General features: G+C 39.7%; 1 protein-coding gene across 2 annotated transcripts; it reads left to right on the top strand.

The window, feature by feature from the left end:
* Positions 1-494: 494 nt before the first annotated feature.
* TMEM230 (transmembrane protein 230) lies at positions 495-6,062 on the top strand. Of its 2 annotated transcripts, none has more exons than XM_081292218.1 (4): positions 495-624; positions 3,009-3,129; positions 4,339-4,461; positions 5,905-6,062. In XM_081292218.1, the coding sequence occupies exons 2-4, from the start codon at positions 3,031-3,033 to the stop codon at positions 6,043-6,045; spliced, it is 363 nt and encodes a 120-aa protein (XP_081148344.1). In that variant the 5' UTR covers positions 495-624; positions 3,009-3,030; the 3' UTR covers positions 6,046-6,062. The 2 variants fall into 2 exon arrangements, with proteins under 2 accessions (XP_081148344.1, XP_081148343.1); XM_081292217.1 differs by lacking the exon at positions 495-624 and adding an exon at positions 3,475-3,553 and having other exon boundaries at positions 3,007-3,129.
* Positions 6,063-18,260: the final 12,198 nt, after the last annotated feature.

Below are 18,260 nucleotides of genomic sequence, written 5' to 3'. Positions count from 1 at the left end.
CCAATTGTACTTCACCATGTGTAAGTTGTACGTTAGTAGGCCTTATTTCAAAAAGCTTCACATGGTGCAAAAGTCCCTTGTGGGCCGGCCATTTACCAGGGCGAAACGCTACTGGCCAGGGGAGGGAAGGCCCAAGAATAGATCTGCTTAGAGTGCAGTGGTAGTCTGTGTCCCTTGAGCACTGAATTGAGATCTGGGTACACTGAAGTCCCGGGCTTAGGCCCACAGGGGACTAAGAAAGGAATCACTGCAGCCTTATCCGGGCCCCTACTATGACCCAGGTGGGCGGGGCCCTATGTATTCTCGCCTGCCACTCTGACGGTGGCCGCGGGCTGACCAGGTCGCAGCAGCTTCCAACCACCAGACACGCCCGGACAAGCCCCAGCGCTTGCTGCAAGATGACTTCTCCCGCCAAGGGCTATCCTGGGCGCGCCCAGGAAGCGGGTGAGAAGTCGCTCTTGGTGACGCAACTTCCGGCGCGCCTTCATCCGCACGCCACTTCCGGCGGCGAGCTGATACTTGGTAGGTCGGCGGTTAGGTTGGTTGTGCCATGAGGCCTGGGACGCCTCGGCTGGTAGCCGTGGGCGAGTTCCTCTCTAGCTCCAGTCTTGGCGCGGTGCTCGGGTAAGACATGCGTGGGTTGGGGCGGGGCGGGGCGGGGCGGGAGCTTCGCACCCCCTCGCTACAAGCCAATGTTCCCGCCTGAAGCAAACTGGAGTTCTCTGCCGGAGTCCTAGATGTGAAGCGTTGGTTTGCTTCGCACGGTGGCCTCTTTCCAGAAACTAGTTTTGTTTGCTTTTGGTCTAAATGTGGGTCGGCTTTTCCTTGCGTGGCGACGTCCGGAGACGGGCAGGAAAATAAGGATATAAAGGAGCGTAATGTCAGGCACTGGGCTTTACTGATGCTCTTATTAACACTTCAGGGGCTGAGGGAATTTGGAGGTTGCGGTGGAGATGGTTAAAAGCCTGTTAGAAACTTTGAGACTTTGAATTTTCTTTTTATCTTTACCATGAATAAGTGAATGAAAATAAGCTAGAATAGATAGTAAAATGACCAAGATGGGCCCCATTCAACCACACCTGGAGGCTAACTGGTAGACCTATTAATGAGCAGCACCTTCAAAGCCTGTTTCAAATGTAAAAGACCTTGAGGCTCATCTGTGGGAACACCTCCAGCTAATTCCTTTGTCCCAGAGGTGGAGAATGGAAGATGGGGGTGAGCACAGATGAAGTTAGTAGGAAGAAGGATGGCTCATGGGAAGGACAATGGAAGTGAACTGGATGGTCTATTTTACATAGATTTCGTTCCACGCTCTGCCCAAAACAATATATAAACTCCTAAGCTGGCACACCAAAATGTTTTTCTGTTATCAGTCCCCCTCCGGCTTGGCGGGGAGTTCTATTTCTTATTGCTTAAATAGATTCTACTCCTTCCCTTCCGTGATTGTGGATTTTAGTCTTCAAAATTTGGGAGACAAGAACCCAGAAGAAATTGGTGAAATGGGCAATTTAGTCTCATCTCAAAACTCTGGTTTCATAAGCATTTGTCTCCCCTCTCCTTCTCACACCTTGAGTGTTTTTGTTATATGCAAGTGTGTGAATAATTAATGGAGGATAATTTTTTTTTTTAAAGAAAGGATTATACAAATCGGGTATAGTCAAATGCCCTCAAAACTAACACACATTGGTAGTTTGAACTTTAAGTTTTATAGAATTAACTTTAATTAATCGCTACACTAATAACCTAATATTTAATGCACCTTGTTCTAACTCCCCCGATTACTCCAACCCCCACTTGGGATTGAATCCAGGGCCTACCTAGTATGTGATAGGTGGGCATGCTAACACTGAGGTACATCCCCATCCCTCTGACCCTTTTAGAAAAGCATATGGGTTAGCATTACTTGTATTTTTTTCAATACTTGATTATTGGACTAGTGTTAATAAAAATGACAGGATTAGCACCAGTTCTTTCATAATGCTGTTACTTTAAGTCGACTATAATAATTAGTCAAGTTTTGGTCAAATATGTATACAGCATTTAGAGATGAGCCTGACACCTAACCAAGGCTAAGTAAATGGTAACTGCCACATGATAACTTATAGTCATGATTTACTAAATGTCACTTGGAGAAAGGCCAGTCTGTTCTGTTGCCCTTGTTGAAATACTTAAGTTTCTCAGATGCTTTTGAATTTAAATTTACTTGTTCACATACCTTGGTGACTATATGGAGGAAAAGTGTACAGATTTCAGATTTTTAAAATTTAAATGTCATTGCTTTTAAGTCTTATCCACTTTCAAACAGACAATGTAGGAATGATTTCATTACTGCCATCTTCAAATATTTTGAACAATAAGCCAGATTTTTAGTTCAGGTTTGTTTGTTTAATTCAGTATTTTTAGGTAGCCACACAGCCCAGAAAATGGAATCACAACTTATCAGTGTTTGGAGTGGAACAGAGAGGGGTATATTAAAGGCACTGTAGTACTAATAGCCAAGAGGTTATCAAAATTTATAAGAATGAATTAAAAGGGTGATATCATCCAACAAGGGGAAATAAGCAAAATGCTGATGTGAGTGTATTCCATTTCCCACCCTCTTTTCCTTCCTTGGTAAATAAGAAAATCACTTGAGTGTATGTTTCTAAGCTGGGGTAGGGGGCAAGAAGTACTTCTTTAGCATCAAGTGCACCTGAATTTAAGTCCCTCTTCCAGCTACTCTCTGGTGACTTTGGAAGAATTAGGGAACACTGGTGGTAAGGTAAACTGGAATTTGGTTCTTGGTGAATGTCCTGGTTCTCATTCTATGAGGACAAACCAAATTAAATACGTACTGAGGTTTTTTGCACTGTGTCAAAGGAATATCAGGTTTTAAGAGCAATGAAGCCTAAATCATCAGTTGCAATATGATATGGCAGCCTAGAATTCCAGTAGATAGAATCTGAAGTTGGCTCTAATGTATTATCATCACATACAGACAGTAACACTTTTTTTCATTGTTGTTTTAGACTGTAGCTGTGTCCGTGTGTTATGATGCCGTCTCGTACTAATCTGGCTACTGGAATCCCCAGTAGTAAAGTAAAATACTCAAGGCTCTCCAGCACAGATGATGGCTACATTGACCTTCAGGTAAATGCAGAAGGGAAGTGACAAGATTGGTGACTATTCTGATGAGTTAGCAGGAAGACCTTCATGGTGGAAGTTTTGCTAATTGTCCCTGAGGATTGGAATGAACAGTGAGAAGTAAACTCATTTCTGAGACTCTTAGCCCTAGCTTGCTGAAGCAAACCTTGGCAGGGCAGTTTCAAACCAATTCTAATATTATCTATTTCTTGAAAAAAAAATGTAATTGTAATGCCAGAGTCCTATAGTTGTACACTTTATTTAGTTTATCCAAAAATAATCAGATTTTAAGTGGATTTGTGTTAAGGATTGTTTATTTACTCTTTAGTCAAAGTCAGTTCATCTTTTAAGGGAGAAACTAACTGCTGAAGCCAGCAGATTGTGGGAATCTTCATTCTTTCCTGATGTCATGAGATCCAATTTATTAAAGGTATTCTTTGATAAACAGTAAGTAAAACAGAATATTGATAAGTTTATATTCTACCTTGACCATTATCTACAAAATAGTAGCATATCATCTCTTTTTGCCCACTTCCACTTAAAGTAGAATATTCTAGATAAAACTAGAAATAACAGGAACCCATCCTTTTAAATATAAATAAATCAATTATTGTTTGTACTCTCTGGACCCATACTTAAAGGACAGATAAAAATAGATCTGGGAAGCTTCCAGCCAGTTAGCTCAGATTCAACTGTGAGCCAAACATTAGAAAGTTTGTGTGTGAATCTTAAGCTTGAATTGAACTGTTTGAGTGGTAATGCCTTACAAAAAAAATTGGAATTTTCTGTTTCTAAAAACCTTCCAGGGTGTACAGACTTAACTTTGGATGTCAAAAATCTCTTAACTTCTTCACTTTTCCTTGGCATGTTATAAGTTAGTACCTGTGCAAGGCATTTAATAAATGTATAATGAACAAATAACCATAAAGTAGTTCCTGTTTTTATTTCTTGAAAAAAAAATTAAGGTACAGTGAATGGTGTGTGGAATTAGTTAAAACTAGAAAATATGACATTTCCTTGGAATTCCTTTGAGTAACCTGTCCTTTCCCTTTCTCTCCCAGAGTTGCACTGGATGGTAGGACATATTTCAACACACTTGAAGTATCCAGTTTGGTTCTTAATTATCCTCCCTGCTTTAAAGTGTTTTTGCCCTGGTAGCCCTGGTATTTTCATAATGATGTTCTTTGTCTTTTTTGTTTTTGTTTTCTCTTCCAGTTTAAGAAAAGCCCTCCTAAGATCCCTTATAAGGCCATTGCACTTGCCACTGTGCTGTTTTTGATTGGCGCCTTTCTCATTATCATAGGCTCCCTCCTGCTGTCAGGCTACATTAGCAAAGGGGTAAGCTGATGGGCATGTGGGAATGTGCCATGAGATCTTTAAGACAAGAGCCACAGCTGTAGTTTCCAGCAGAAAGAAGAAAAAGATTTTCTTTTAGTCCCAATGATGAGTTGCCATGCTAATACTGAGCCACCAGGTATTGCCACCAGTATTGCCCTGGTTTGGGTGCCAGTGAGTTTAACAAAACTTCTCAAATGGAAACCTGAGGGACATGTTAAAAAAAATATTAAAAAATACATACATCCGTATATATGTGTGTGTGTGTGTGTGTGTGTGTGTGTGTATAACATATGTATATAAAATAATAAAACATGTTTTCCTCTGAGCAACAAAGTTTTCCTATATTTCCTGTGAAGTGGGTAGGCAAACTTGGTCACTGAAATATTGGACAATTTGCCCATTGTCATAGTTTGGAACTATGACAAATTATGCATAGCTGAGCCTAGCATCCAAGATTCATTTTTGATAAGGGGCTCTAGCTAGAGCAGCATTCTGTCATTGTAGCTTTGCAGCAGTACAGACTTACTGGTGAGTGGGGAGAAGCAGTTAATGTATAGGTCTGGTACCACTGAGCCATACATCAGTTTAGTTCCTTTTTATGTTGGGTTTGGTTGGAGTTCCTATTAAGTTTCAGTATACCTTAGAAACCTAAAGTGATATTTAGTAGCTCTTTCTCTCAGGCTGTCCTCAATACATAGTTGTCCTGAACTGATTCTATTATTCACATTCATTCTGTTAACACAGAGAAAAGCATGGGTTTATTGTGGTATTCTGTACAATTATAAAAAGTAAGAAAGGCACAGCATGTCCAATAGCTATGCAAAGAACAGCAGAGTAAAAGTATGATATGTCCATTTCGGTAGAGTGTTAACACATTTAAATATATGAAGAGTTATAATAATAACAAATACTTATTATTAACAGACAATAGGACAGAGAATATGATATGTCCACAATTAAGAACTTTTAAAAAGGAGAAGGAGGGGCTGGGGCTGGGGCTCAGTGGTAGCACACTTGCCTGGCATGTGTGAAGCACTGGGTTCAATTCTCAGCACTGCATATGAATAAATAAAATAAAGGTCTATCAACAACTACAAAAATATTTTTAAAAAGAAGAAATGAGCCGTATATCTGGAATAGAATGGATAATTTTTCTTTTATAGTTTTTGGTACTTTGCAGTTTTCCTTCAGTTGATTGAGTGACTGAGAAGGGGTCTTGATGTAGCCTAGGTTGGCCTTGAGTTACCTCAGCCTTCTGAGCAGCTAGGATTACAAGTATGCCCTGCCTTTCCTTCACTTTATAAACTGGAAGAAAATAAATGTAAATCTTTTCCCTTGTGTACTGTTAAAAGAAAATGTTCAGGAAAGTATACAATGCCTGTGTCTTTCACTTAAAATTTATTAACTTGTATAATTCTGATGTTTTCCTTCTTCTGCCACCAGGGGGCAGACCGGGCCGTTCCTGTCCTGATTATTGGCATTCTGGTGTTCCTGCCAGGATTTTACCATCTGCGCATCGCCTACTATGCGTCTAAAGGCTACCGGGGTTACTCCTATGATGACATTCCAGACTTTGATGACTAACACTCACTTCAGCCCTGAGACAAGTCACAGTGGAACTAAACTCAGCTTTAAGATATTGAACAGAAACTATGGCTAAGGGCTGAGGAGTTATGCAGTTTGCAGATGTTTGACAAAACAATGGCCAGAGTTTATGGTTCCATCCCAAAAATGTTCATTGAGCTTAATTAGCTAATTAGGAAACGCTGTGTTTTTCATCTGGCCGTGGCAAAACTCAACAAGTTTTTCCACATGAATTTGTATCATGGAAGAATAGCAATGCTAATTGGGAAAACAGGAGATTATCCTGTAGTGGAAAGTGGTACCATTCCCACCCTCTTTATATTGAGCATTTCTTTTAAATAGTCTTCTTTGTCAATTTGTTATTGTAGCAAATGGAAGAGTGTGGTATGTCTAATTTCTTAGTTATAAGTAATTTATTTTTAAAATATCAAAAGATCTTATCCCCTACACTTAACTCTACTTTCACATTCTGGTGGAAGACCTCCCTAAAACCACATGTTAATGTGGATCCATCTGTAATATTTTTTACTTTGTTTCTTAGTGACAGGAACCAGGAATTTTTTGAGCCACAGAGTAAATTTCAAAGTATAAGCACTGTCTCTGATAACCAATCCTTGACCAGCTCTGATCTTGTTTTGCAATAGGATGGCCTGCTTATAATTTGGGTCATTCTATCCTTTGTAGATCAAGATGTTCTATATTATCATGCCTTTAAAGACTGAACTTCTGGCTGTTCCCTAATGAAAAAAAAATGAAGATAAGTGGTTACTATTTAGAGTGTATAACTCTATTGGTAGCACCTGGTACTATAGTCTCATTCTGCTGAAGATCTCAAGACTTGGCTTGGATCCCTGGAGGACCACATCCTTAGGTTGATTCTATTTCTTTGCTTGAAAAAGTGACTTATATTCAAAAGAAATTAAAATGTCAGAATCCAAATCTTGGACTAAACATGAGTTAACTTTAGACATAATTCAGAAAACATGGTTTAATGATTTTATAAAGTACCCAGGAATAACTGTTTTGGGGTAACTGGCATCATGAGTTAGACTCTACTTTCTAGTCATTCATTTACTCTGAGGTTAATAGATTTGAACAACTATAAGCGTGGATGTACCATCAACTGAAATTTTGAAGGCTGTGATAGGGCAATTTGCGGGGGAAAGATGAGTTTGTTTTTGGATATGTAAATGTAGATGTCTCCTTGACATCCAGGTGGTGCTGTGGTGTTGCAGAACAGTGTGGAGTTCACAAGAGAGCGTTTAAGCTAGAGATAGAAATGTAGGACTCAGTGTTTAGACATTATCTTCAGAACCTGGGGTTGGATGAGATCACAGGTGGAGTGAGTGTACAGAGAGAAGATGACTCGGGAATGAGGGCAGCCTCCAAGTTTGGGTGCATTTAGAAATGGGAAAGGAGCCTAGGGAATCTGGTATTCTAAAGTTGTTGGGCCTTGTCAGTGAAAATGTGAGATAATATTTGTAAAACTTTATGTTGGGCAGTGCTTGCAAAGCTCACACATAGTAGTTTCAGCCAAATTAAATTACTTGGTCTTTTTTTTTCTTGTAAGGGGGAAATCAAGATGGAACAGAAAGGTATAAAGTCAAGAGTAAACATTTGCTCTCCAAACTCACCTCCAAAGCTTGTCCAATTAAGTTCCTTATATAGTTTACAGAAATGTTCTAAGCATATAAACATGGATACCTTTTTATTTTTTTAATTTGAGCTTCAATTGTATGGCCCTATTTTTTTTTTTTTCTATTCTGTTTTGTATAGGTTTCCATGATTTTTTTTGGAAAGATCAGTTTCCCCCAACCCAAGTGTTGGGGACCAAATCCAGGGCCTCACATGTGCTAGGCAGGCACACCATCACTGAGCCACATACCCACCCCTGGCCACATTATTGTAATTTTCCATTATATGCATGTAGTTTTGGGGCCCCAAGACTTCCTAACTGGAATAGGAATCCCTCTCTAGTGGCCCCCTGAAGGAATGACCTTTGCTGCTGTTTGAGCATTCCTGTTACCTGAGTATCTTATCACACATGTAACTTCTTTGCATAACTATACTGATGCTTATTAGAGGAGGTCTAAGCCTCCATAATAATGGTGAACATTTCTTGAACCCTTTTCCAGATATTGTGCTAAGTACTTTTCATCATCATTTTAATCCTTGAGAAAATCCTGAATTAGGTATTATTCTTACTTAGGCCAAACCTGAATGAATGACTTTAGGGACTGGGCAAATAAAGAATCAAAGTAAAGGGATAGATTTTAAGAGTAATGGGGACCAAGGTCAAGTGTCAAATGGATATCATCTAAAAGCAGCTCCTCCCATTTTAAGTCTGGTTAAACCAGGTGTTCTAAATTTGTGACAACTATTACACTTATTAATCATGTCCAGGACTACTTTTTTTTATTGATTATTTAAAGCATTACATAGCTCATGATATATCATCTTTCATACATTTGACTCAAATTGTGTTTTGAACTCCCATTTTCACCCCAAATACAGATTGCAGAATCACATCTGTTACATATTCACATTTTTACATAATGCCATATTAGTGACTGTTGTATTCTGCTACCTTTCCTATCCCCTACTATCCCCCCTCCCCTCCCCTCCCATCTTCCCTCTCTACCTCCCCTGCTGTTGTTCAATTCTCTCCCTTTTTTTCCCTCCCCCTTGCCCCTCATAACCTCTTATAATTTTATGTATCATTGAAGGTCTCCTACTATTTCCATGTGCTTTTCTTTCTCTCTCCGTTTCTCTCCCCCCATTTTTAAACCTTCATTCTGGCTGGTGTGGCACCTGTAATTCCAGAGACTGAGCCTGACCTTGAACTTGATCTTCCTCTTTCAAGCACCCCCCACTGGCCCTGTTGCTGTGATTACAGGTGTGGCCCACTGTGCAGGCTGTACTTTGTTCCATTGTGTAAGCAGGTGGACTGATTCTACTCAATTCAGACTTTACTAAATGGCCCTCTGCCAACTGTTCTGCAGGCCAGCTGCTCTGCAAACGGTGCTCCCAGGTGAGTGAAAGCCTCTTGGCTTTCTGCTCAAGCCAGCAGGCCCAGTTCATAGACTACACACACTAGCTGGCATAGGAAGCGTCCCATTAGTGTTACATACCCAGGGAGTTACATACCAGGGAGAATTAACAGTGCTGACTTACTTGCACTGTCCTGGGGATTGAACCTACGACTTGCGCATATTGGGCAAGTGCTCCACCACAGAGCTATATCCCCAACCCTTATGTTGAGTTTCTACTAAGGGTTATACAAAGTCAGTGTCCATTGGTTGGCTTGGCCTGTCATCTAAATTCTTATCCTGATACTTTTTTCCTAGATTCAGTCCCAAAGGTATGTAGTTAAATCAGTTAAGTGCATGGGTTATTGGACTAATTACCTTTGGAGCACAGTTTTTATATAAAGTGGAGGTGGGGGGTGAAATGAAGCAGTTTGTACAGAGAATTTACACATAGTAAGCACCGGGTACATGGAGACTGAGATCACTCCCTTGGTCTGGGATAAAAGATGTGGGCCCATCTGCTGTTCCTGGGGCCATCCTGAGGAACCTGCCATTCTGTTGACAGATCTACCCCAGAACCAAGGGCAGGAGCTAACCCAGCTCCCTTCACTGACAGAACTGCCTACTGGAGGTTGTGAAGATACCTCAGCCCCTGGCCTTTTGATAGCACGTTGCTGGGCCTGGATCCCTCTGTGCATCAAGGCAGAGAAGGCCCTGTGGAGAAGAACTTGAAAATGAGGTGGTTCAGAGGAGCTTATTCTTCCCTGTTTTCACCATTCCTCCCTCAGTATTCCCACACTTGTCCTTTGCTGCTCAGGGGCTGGTCTCTGGATCAATGGTGTGGATATCACTTGGGGACTTATTAAAAATGCAGTATCTTGGGCCTGCTGACTAAATCGGACCCCATGTTGTAATGATGCCCTAAGATATTCACTGCCAGTATCAGAAGTGCTGGCCAGAGTACCCTGTGCCACCAACACCATTTTCTTTGAGACTGGACCTCCTCCGACAGTGCCAGTGGTTGTAGAACACTCAGAAGGTATAGTCCTTCTAGATCCATCATTATTCTCTAGCTAGACAATAACACCCAGGGGCCTAAGGAAGCTTTGTAGAAAGGGCACGGAAACAATGCAGGAATATTTCGTAAACAAACTTTTGTGAGCACTGAGAAACCAAACAAGGCCTAAAGAGGCAGTAGGTCCATGGCAGGAGTGGAGCTTTGGTACCCCAAAGACCTACCAAAAAGAACAGTGTGCAATTTATGACCCAATCAGAGGCAGAACAGGTTTTTTCCTCTGGTTTCTGTGGAAGGCAGCCTGTTAGCTCTAGAGTTAACCCTAATCCTTGGTGTCCCTTTCTGTCTCCATTCTTTCATTATCAGTATCTTGAGAATAGCCAGCTAGCTAGAAAATGCTTCAATATGAAGGTTGAAGTTTTTTGGCCAAGACTTGGGCCCTTGAGAGGGTTTTCTCTGGGATTAATAGTATCTTCAGAGTTTGCCCTGAGGCCCTGGGGTTGAAATCTCCCTACAGCTAAAACAATGGCAGCAGCCTTATTATGAACAGGCTGGGAGAGATTGTGGCCTAGAGGACCGTAGTGAGCATAGGAGCGCCAGGCGTGGTGGTGCATTCCTGTGCTAAGTTCAAAACCGAACTCAGCAACTTAGTAAGGCACTTATGACTCAGTGAGATCCTGTCTAAATAAAAGAGGGCTGGGGATGTGGTTCAGTGGTTTAGCACCCTTGAGTTCAATTCCTAGTACCAAAAAAAAAAAAAAGCAACCAGAAGGAACCTGGAGCAAGTCAGGCCATGTGTTTTCATATTTGAGATATTTATTTATTTATTTAATGGTGCTGGAAATCAAACCCAGGGCTTTATGCATGCTAAGCAAGTGCTCTACCATTGAGCCACACTCCCAGCCCTGTGATCTATGATTTTAAGACTAGCACAAAGGAGCTTGTTGAGAGTCAAGGTTTCCCATTCTTGGGGTTGTCAGATTTATTCCTGAGTTGTTTTTTTTTTTTTTTTTTTAAGAAATTGGATTGTTTTCTTGGTTTGTATTATTATTATTATTTACCTACAGCTTTTCTGAATTTGTTCTTTTCCATATTTTACATTATAATTTGTATTATGAGTATGCATAATCATAATAGTGGGATTTGTTGTTACATATGTGTACTTGTACATGATATAACAATATAATTTGATTAGTATCATTCTCAAGTATTTCCTTTTCCACTCCCCTCCTCCCTTTTTTCTCCTGATCTCCCTTTGATTTTCATGAGATCCACCCTACCTCTTTTTCCTTTTTCTGCTCTAGCTTCCAGATATGACAGAGAACATATAACCCTTGATTTTCTGAGTTTGGCTTATTTTGCTTAAGGTAATGCTCTGTTGCATCCATTTTCCTACAAATTACATAATTTCATATTTCTTTATTGCTGAATAAAACTCCACTGTGTATATATACCATATTTTAAAATCCATTTATCCACTTGTAGACTCCTAGGCTGGTTATGTTGTTTGACTATTATGAATTGTGCTGCTATAAACCTGGGTATGCATGTATCACTATAGTATGATGACTTTAATTCTTTAGGCTAAATACTGAGGAGTGGTGTGGTTGGGTCATATGATGGGTGACATTCCTAGTCTTTTGGGGAAACTGCATACTGATTTCCATGGTGGCTGTGCTAATTTACAAATCCACCAACAGTGAACAAGTGGTTCTTTTTTCTTCACATTTACTCCAGTATTTATTATTTTTATCATTGTCATCTTACTCTCTTCCTCTTGCAATTCTTCTTCCTCCTCCTCCTCTTTTTTCTCTTCTTTTTCCTTTTCTTCATATTGGGATTGAATCGGGTACTTTACCACTGAACTGCATTCTTATATCTTTTTTTTTTTTTTTTTTGGTACCAGGGATTGAATTCAGGAGTACTTGACCACTGAGCCACATCCCCAGCCCTGTTTTGTATTTTATTTAGAGACAGAATCTCACTGAATTGCTTAGCACCTCGCAGTTGCTGAGGCTGGCATTGAACTCATGATTCTCCTGTCTCAGCCTCCCAAGCCGTTGGGATTACAGGCATGGGCTACCGTGCCTGGCTGCATCCCTAGATCTTTTTATTTTTTAATTTGAAGACAGGGTCTTGCTAAATTGCTGAAACTGGCCTTGAACTTGGGATCCTCCTGCTTGAGTCTCTGGGATTACAGGTGTGTGCCAGTGTGCCTGGCATCTTTTTTTTTTTTTTTTTCCCTTGCCTGATTGCTCTGGCTAAGACCTGCAGGAATATGAGAAGGGACATCCTTGTTTTGATCTAGATCTTAGAGTAAAGGCTTTCAACTAACCCCCATTGAGTGTGATGTTAACTGTGACTTATTGTACATGACCTTTATTGTGTTGAGATACATTTCTTCTGTAACTTAAGATTTTTTTCCTATGATATTGAATTTTGTCAAGTCCCTTTTTCTATCTTTTGAGATAATCATAATTTTTGTCCCTTTTCCTGTTAATGTGGTGTATCACATTTATTGCTTGCTTATGTCGAATGAGGAATGTCAGAGAATGCCAAATAGTTTTTCTATTTATTGAGAAATGAAACCACACTGAGACCAAAAGAATCATGGAATTATTTTGACACAATTTCAAAACTCCTGCTCATTCTGAACATTGACTCATGAAGATCTTCTACTGGGTTGCTGTCCTGGATATTTCCATCTTTCTACCTCTAATAAGAGGTAAAAAAGTAATCTCTCTTCAATAGTCTTATCAGATTCACAGTAAAAGAAGATAACTTGTCTCTGTGCAGAGATTAGGATTTTGCAATCTAGAAAAACAAATGAGGGAGGCACAAAGTCTATAAAGTCATATCAGATGTTAGCAGAGTGGACTACATGTACATATCAAGCCCCAGGTCACTGAAACTTGGAACTGGAGTACTATGAGAACAAAATATATCTTTATTAAAACAATTCAACTTAAACATTAACTAAAAAAAGTAGATCACAGAACTTTGAAAGTAGCTCTGCCTTGACACAATTAGATCCCTCACATGTCTTAACTATTATCAGTCACAGCTTTAATCTAACCTTGATTTTATCTCTAAACTTTGATTTAAAGTTGTGTATTAATTCACCTTGAATCTTTCCTTTAAGTTTATCCATGAAGTATTTTTTGAGTGCCTGTTATAGACAAATCGTACTTTGTAGGCATCAAAAAGGAATTGTCCACTATGCCATCCTCCAGGAGTTTGCAGCATACTTCAGGAAAATGAGATCCATTTTTGAACTAGATGAACAAATATATTTAAAAAAATCTGTACCAAGGATCAAACCTAGGGCCTTGCTCATGCAAGGCAAGTACCCTACTACTGAGTTACATCTCTAGCCCCCAATATTAGCTTTTTTTTTTTTTAAAGAGAGAGTGAGAGAGGAGAGAGAGAGAGAGAGAATTTTTTAATATTTTTTTTTAGTTCTTGGCGGACACAACATCTTTGTATGTGGTGCTGAGGATCGAACCCGGGCCGCACGCATGCCAGGCGAGCGCGCTACCGCTTGAGCCACATCCCCAGCCCCCCAATATTAGCTTTAACAAAAGATTAATTTTTAAAATGGTTGCTCTGATAAGTGGATTGGAGAGGAAATGAGGTTCAGCAGGGTCTGAAAAGATCTGCAAAGATCTCACTTGAACTAGACCAAATGGACTTAGGCTAGCCCAAAGCTGGTAATGGGCGCTGTAATCTGAAGCCTATAGGCTAGGCTGGCATGGGAAGAGTTGGGGACTTGAGTTTGGCTAACTGACAGAGGACTAGGTTGTGACCTACTAAGGAATGAGGAGCTATGGTAGTTTTCCTTTTAAATGTTTTGTTTTTCCCAAAATTATCAATGTTCATTTTTTTTAAAGTTCCATGAGGCTTATCCTGAAAATCAGTTATCACATTCAGTCCCTCTTCCCTCTCAGCTCCTCCAGCTAAATTTGTTAGTATTGACTTTGATCTCTCCACATGAAATATTTATATTGCCACTTCATGATTTTTCTGTTAGGCCTTATCAATTGACTTTATCTGGTGGAAGATGGAGATTTAGGTGTTCCCTGATCATCCCCCATTATAGATGCTTCCAGTCCCTCTGTTTTGTCCATATCATGTGTCATTGAGTTGGATTAATATCTTTTCTGACATTTCTAAGAATGTATGCACCCTATTCAAACTGAGCCAGGCTGTATGTGATGACTTACTTTCCTCTTCTGGCACAAATTAATTTTCCATGGAGTTATAAATCTTGTTAGTTCACATGATTTTTCTGTTAGAAGCCCAGACTGACTCCCATCTGTACACATCTCCTAGTATTCCATCCATTTCCTCTTTTTTAAAAATTTTTTTTTAGTTTTACATGGACATGATATCTTCATTTTGTTTATTTTATTTTAATGTGGTGCTGAGGATCGAACCCAGTACCTCACATGTGCAAGGCAAGCGCTCTGCCACTGAGCCACAGCCCCAGCCCCCATTTCCTCTTAAATAACTGTCCATGAGGAAACCTGCTGCCCTGTCCTTTACCTGAGGTGAGAATGTGCTTGCATTGCCTTCTAGCTTCTTGTGTGACTTCTGTGGAGAAGTCAGCCACTCTGAATTTTGGCTCTTTCTTTGTTATTTAGCTTGTATTGTGTCTTTGGTGTTCTAAAATTTCACAAACGTGTCTTATTGACCTGTTATTATCTGGCACCCATTGTACATCATGCTATTGTCCATTTCAGGCTGGAAACTCATGTCGTTTACTTTTAAGGAATTTTTTGAAATTAATTTCTTTGATAATTTCATTCTTTCACATGTCTCTGTTTCCTGTTTTTGGAATTTTTAAAAAGATGTTGGTCATTTTATCTCCTGTTTTCTATATTTTTGTCCTTTGTGAGAAATTTTTTCTGTTTTTCCTTCCAACTCTTCTAATGTCCAAGGACTCTCTTACATTTTATACCAATCAGTTTTTACTTTGTAACCTTAACATCTTTTATTATCTCAGTATGTTCTCTTATCAACATAAAATATTCACTTATCAGCACAGCAGAGTGATCCCTTAAAATATGTCATGTCATTCTTTTCTAAAAGTTTTGCAGTGACTCCACACTGAACTCAGAGGATAAGCCTACATCCCACAGTGGTAGAGAGGGCCCACTGTGCTCTCTCCACCCTCACTTCTCTGGCATTATCTGCTGTGCTGCCTCCTCAACACTCTGTTCTAGCCATCCTCGTCTGTGATCCCTAACTTCTGACCTACTCCCATCCTAGGACTTCAATTTTAGTTGTTCCTTCTCTCAAGAATTCTTCCCTTTAAGATTTTGTTCAAATTGCTTATTCTCAGTTAAGGCCTGCCCTGACCTCTTTTATACTGCAACCTTCCCTCACATCCATCACATCCATCCCTAGCACCAGCACTCTGTCTTCCTTTTGCTCATCTCCTCCTTATCCATTAATAGTATGTCACTTTGTAACATACTACTTAATTTACTTACTTCCTTTTCCATCTTTACTCCAGTTAGAATATGAGTTTACAAGGGCAAACATGTTCCCTTACTCCCTCCTTCCCTCCCTCCCTCCCTTCCTCCCTTTCTTCATTTCTGTCTTTCTTTGACTTTATTGGGGTATAACTGACAAATAGATATTGTGTGGCTTTTTTAAAAAAAATTTTTTTTTCTCTTAGCTGGGCCGAGTGGTGCATGCCTATAATCTCAGTTAGTAAGGAGACTGAAGCAAGAAGATCACAAGTTTGAGGCCAGCCTGGGCAACTTAGCAAGACCTCGTCTCAAAAGATAAAAAAGGGCCATGGGTTTGTAGCAGCTCAATTCACAATAGCTAGGCTATGGAGCCAACTTAGATGCCCTTCAACAGATGAATGGATAAAGAAAATGTGGTATATATACATAGTGGATTATTACTCAGCCATTAAGAAGAATGGTTTTATGACATTTGCTGGCAAATGGATGGCTCTAAAGACTCTCATGCTAAGTGAAATAAGTCAGTCCCCCAAGCTAAAGATTGAATGTTTTTGCTGATATGTGGAAGCTAAACCACAATAAAGGAGGGGGAGAGAAGTTCACTGGATCAGACAAAGGGGAATCAAGGGAAGGGAAGGGGTATAGGAAAAGGAAAGACTGTGGAATGAATCTGACATTATTTTCCTATGTGCATATATGAATACATCAGAGTGAATCCCACCATTATGTTTATTCATAAGAATGAGGTCTTAATTAGAATAAGATATATTTCATGCTTGTATAATTATATCAAAATGGATTCTACTATCATGTATAACTAAAAAGAACTAATAAAAGGGGCCAGGGATATAGCCCTGTGGTAGAACACCCCTGGGTTCAATTCCTAATATTAAAAACAAACAAAAAAACATGAAACTTAAGAGGTACTGTCCAAGTCAAGAAATCTAACTTGAGTGTCCTGGGCAGATAGAATAGCATTGGCAGCTTAGTGAAAGGTGACATAGTTAATGTGCCCTGAGAACTGCCTGACTTCCTTATAGCTGGGAGGTTATCACAGGAGGAATCTTGGGAGAGGATACAGGCAGGTGTGATCTTGGAGAGCCCTTTGTGTCATGGGCAAGAGTCTGGACCTCTTCCCCAGTTGGAGGTCCTGCCCTTCTCTTCACTCTCAGCTCATCCTTTAAATCTAATAAATGAGACCAGAAAAAGTATCACATTTCTTCTCTAACACTAGAAGATTAGAACAGGAAACCCCTGTCTCGACTCCTGACACTGTACAAAAACAGGCTCCTTTAGGTAAAGATTAGAAGCAGCTCCTGAAAAGACTGGAGGAGAACAAAAGGAAGTGGGGCAAGATAATTGGAGAAGAGTTGCTACCAATAACTGGGGAAACTTGCACAAAAAGAAGATGGCTATTTGTGGGACATTAGGACATTGGAGGGGGAAATCTGGTCTTAAAGAATACTTCCAGGATTCAGGGAGAGATGCTCTGATAACAGACTATCAAGAATAACTTTATGTGTTAAGCTGAGGTCGTGGCTCAGTGGTAGAGTGGTTTCCTAGCATGTGTGAGGCACTGGGTTCAATCCTCAGCACCATATTTAAAAAAAATAATAAGGTATTGTGTCCATCCACAACTAAAAATATTTTTAAAAAATAACTTCATGTGATAGTGTTTAAAAATTGAAATTATTTTTTTATTATTGTTGTTCTGGGCATTGGATCCAGGGCCTCACACACACTTGGGGTAAGTGTTCTACCATTTGTTTGTTGGTACTGAGGATTAAACTCAGGGGTGCTTTTACCACTGAGATATATCTCTGGTCCTTTTTTATTTGCTGAATTTTGAGACAGGGTCTTGCTAATTTGTTATCAAGTTATCAAGGCTGGCTTCGAATTTGCAATCCTCCTGCTCAGCCTCCTGAGTTTCTGGGATTATAGGCATGCACAACCACATCTAACTCCTCTGATGAGTCAATTTTAGCAATTTGTAGTTTATATTTTAAAAAACTTTTTTGGCTATGTACAGGGTAATCCCAGTGACTTGGGGGTCTAAGGCAGGAGTATTGCAAGTTCCAGGACAGTCTTGGCAATTCAGTGAGGCCCTTTCTCAAAACATAAAGCAAGTGCTGGGGATGTAGCTCAGGGGTAGTGTACTCCTGGATTCAATCCCCAGTACAGAAGGATAAAATGTATTTTTTCAAAAAATAAAATAATAAAACTGACTCAGAAAGAAATGGAAAATCTGAAAAGATCAACTGTTCAGATAGATCAACTGGTGGGTAGGAAATGGGACATTGAAAATTTTACTGCCCCCAAATTTTCAGTCCCAATTGGAAAATATTGTGGAAAATTTCTAATACACCTTGAAGAAACCTTGTAGGTAGTCTTACATTCTAGAATCTGAAGTGTGAAAAAAAATTTAGTGGCATTATCATTCATTTTACAAGCCTAGCATAATCCCCATATCAAAGCTTATCCAAATAAGTGTGCAAAAAACATACCCACCAAACACCTATATATTTTGATTTTTAAGATTGTAAATAATAAAACAATAAAACTTAGCTGTGAATTAAAACAAATAGGCAAAATTAAGGGTATATTAAGAAAATCTGTTTCTAGGCTTCCTGGTTTCCATGTCTTGAGCTGCTTTCCTCAGCTACACCTTCTGCCATAAAACCTCATCTTGGACCC

The sequence above is a fragment of the Spermophilus citellus genome (assembly GCF_964194105.1).
Source record: "Spermophilus citellus genome assembly, chromosome: 4".
Taxonomy (NCBI): domain Eukaryota; kingdom Metazoa; phylum Chordata; class Mammalia; order Rodentia; family Sciuridae; genus Spermophilus; species Spermophilus citellus.
Note: the sequence above shows the minus strand (reverse complement) of the source record. Positions and strands in the feature narration are given on the sequence as shown.

What these genes read in the sequence shown, in the direction of transcription:
- TMEM230 (XM_081292217.1), top strand. Translation starts at nt 3,107, where the DNA reads ATGATGGCTACATTGACCTTCAG. An exon ending in TGAGATCCAATTTATTAAAG is followed by an intron (nt 3,554 to 4,338) that starts GTATTCTTTGAT and finishes TTTCTCTTCCAG; the next exon opens with TTTAAGAAAAGCCCTCCTAA. An exon ending in CAGGCTACATTAGCAAAGGG is followed by an intron (nt 4,462 to 5,904) that starts GTAAGCTGATGG and finishes TTCTGCCACCAG; the next exon opens with GGGGCAGACCGGGCCGTTCC.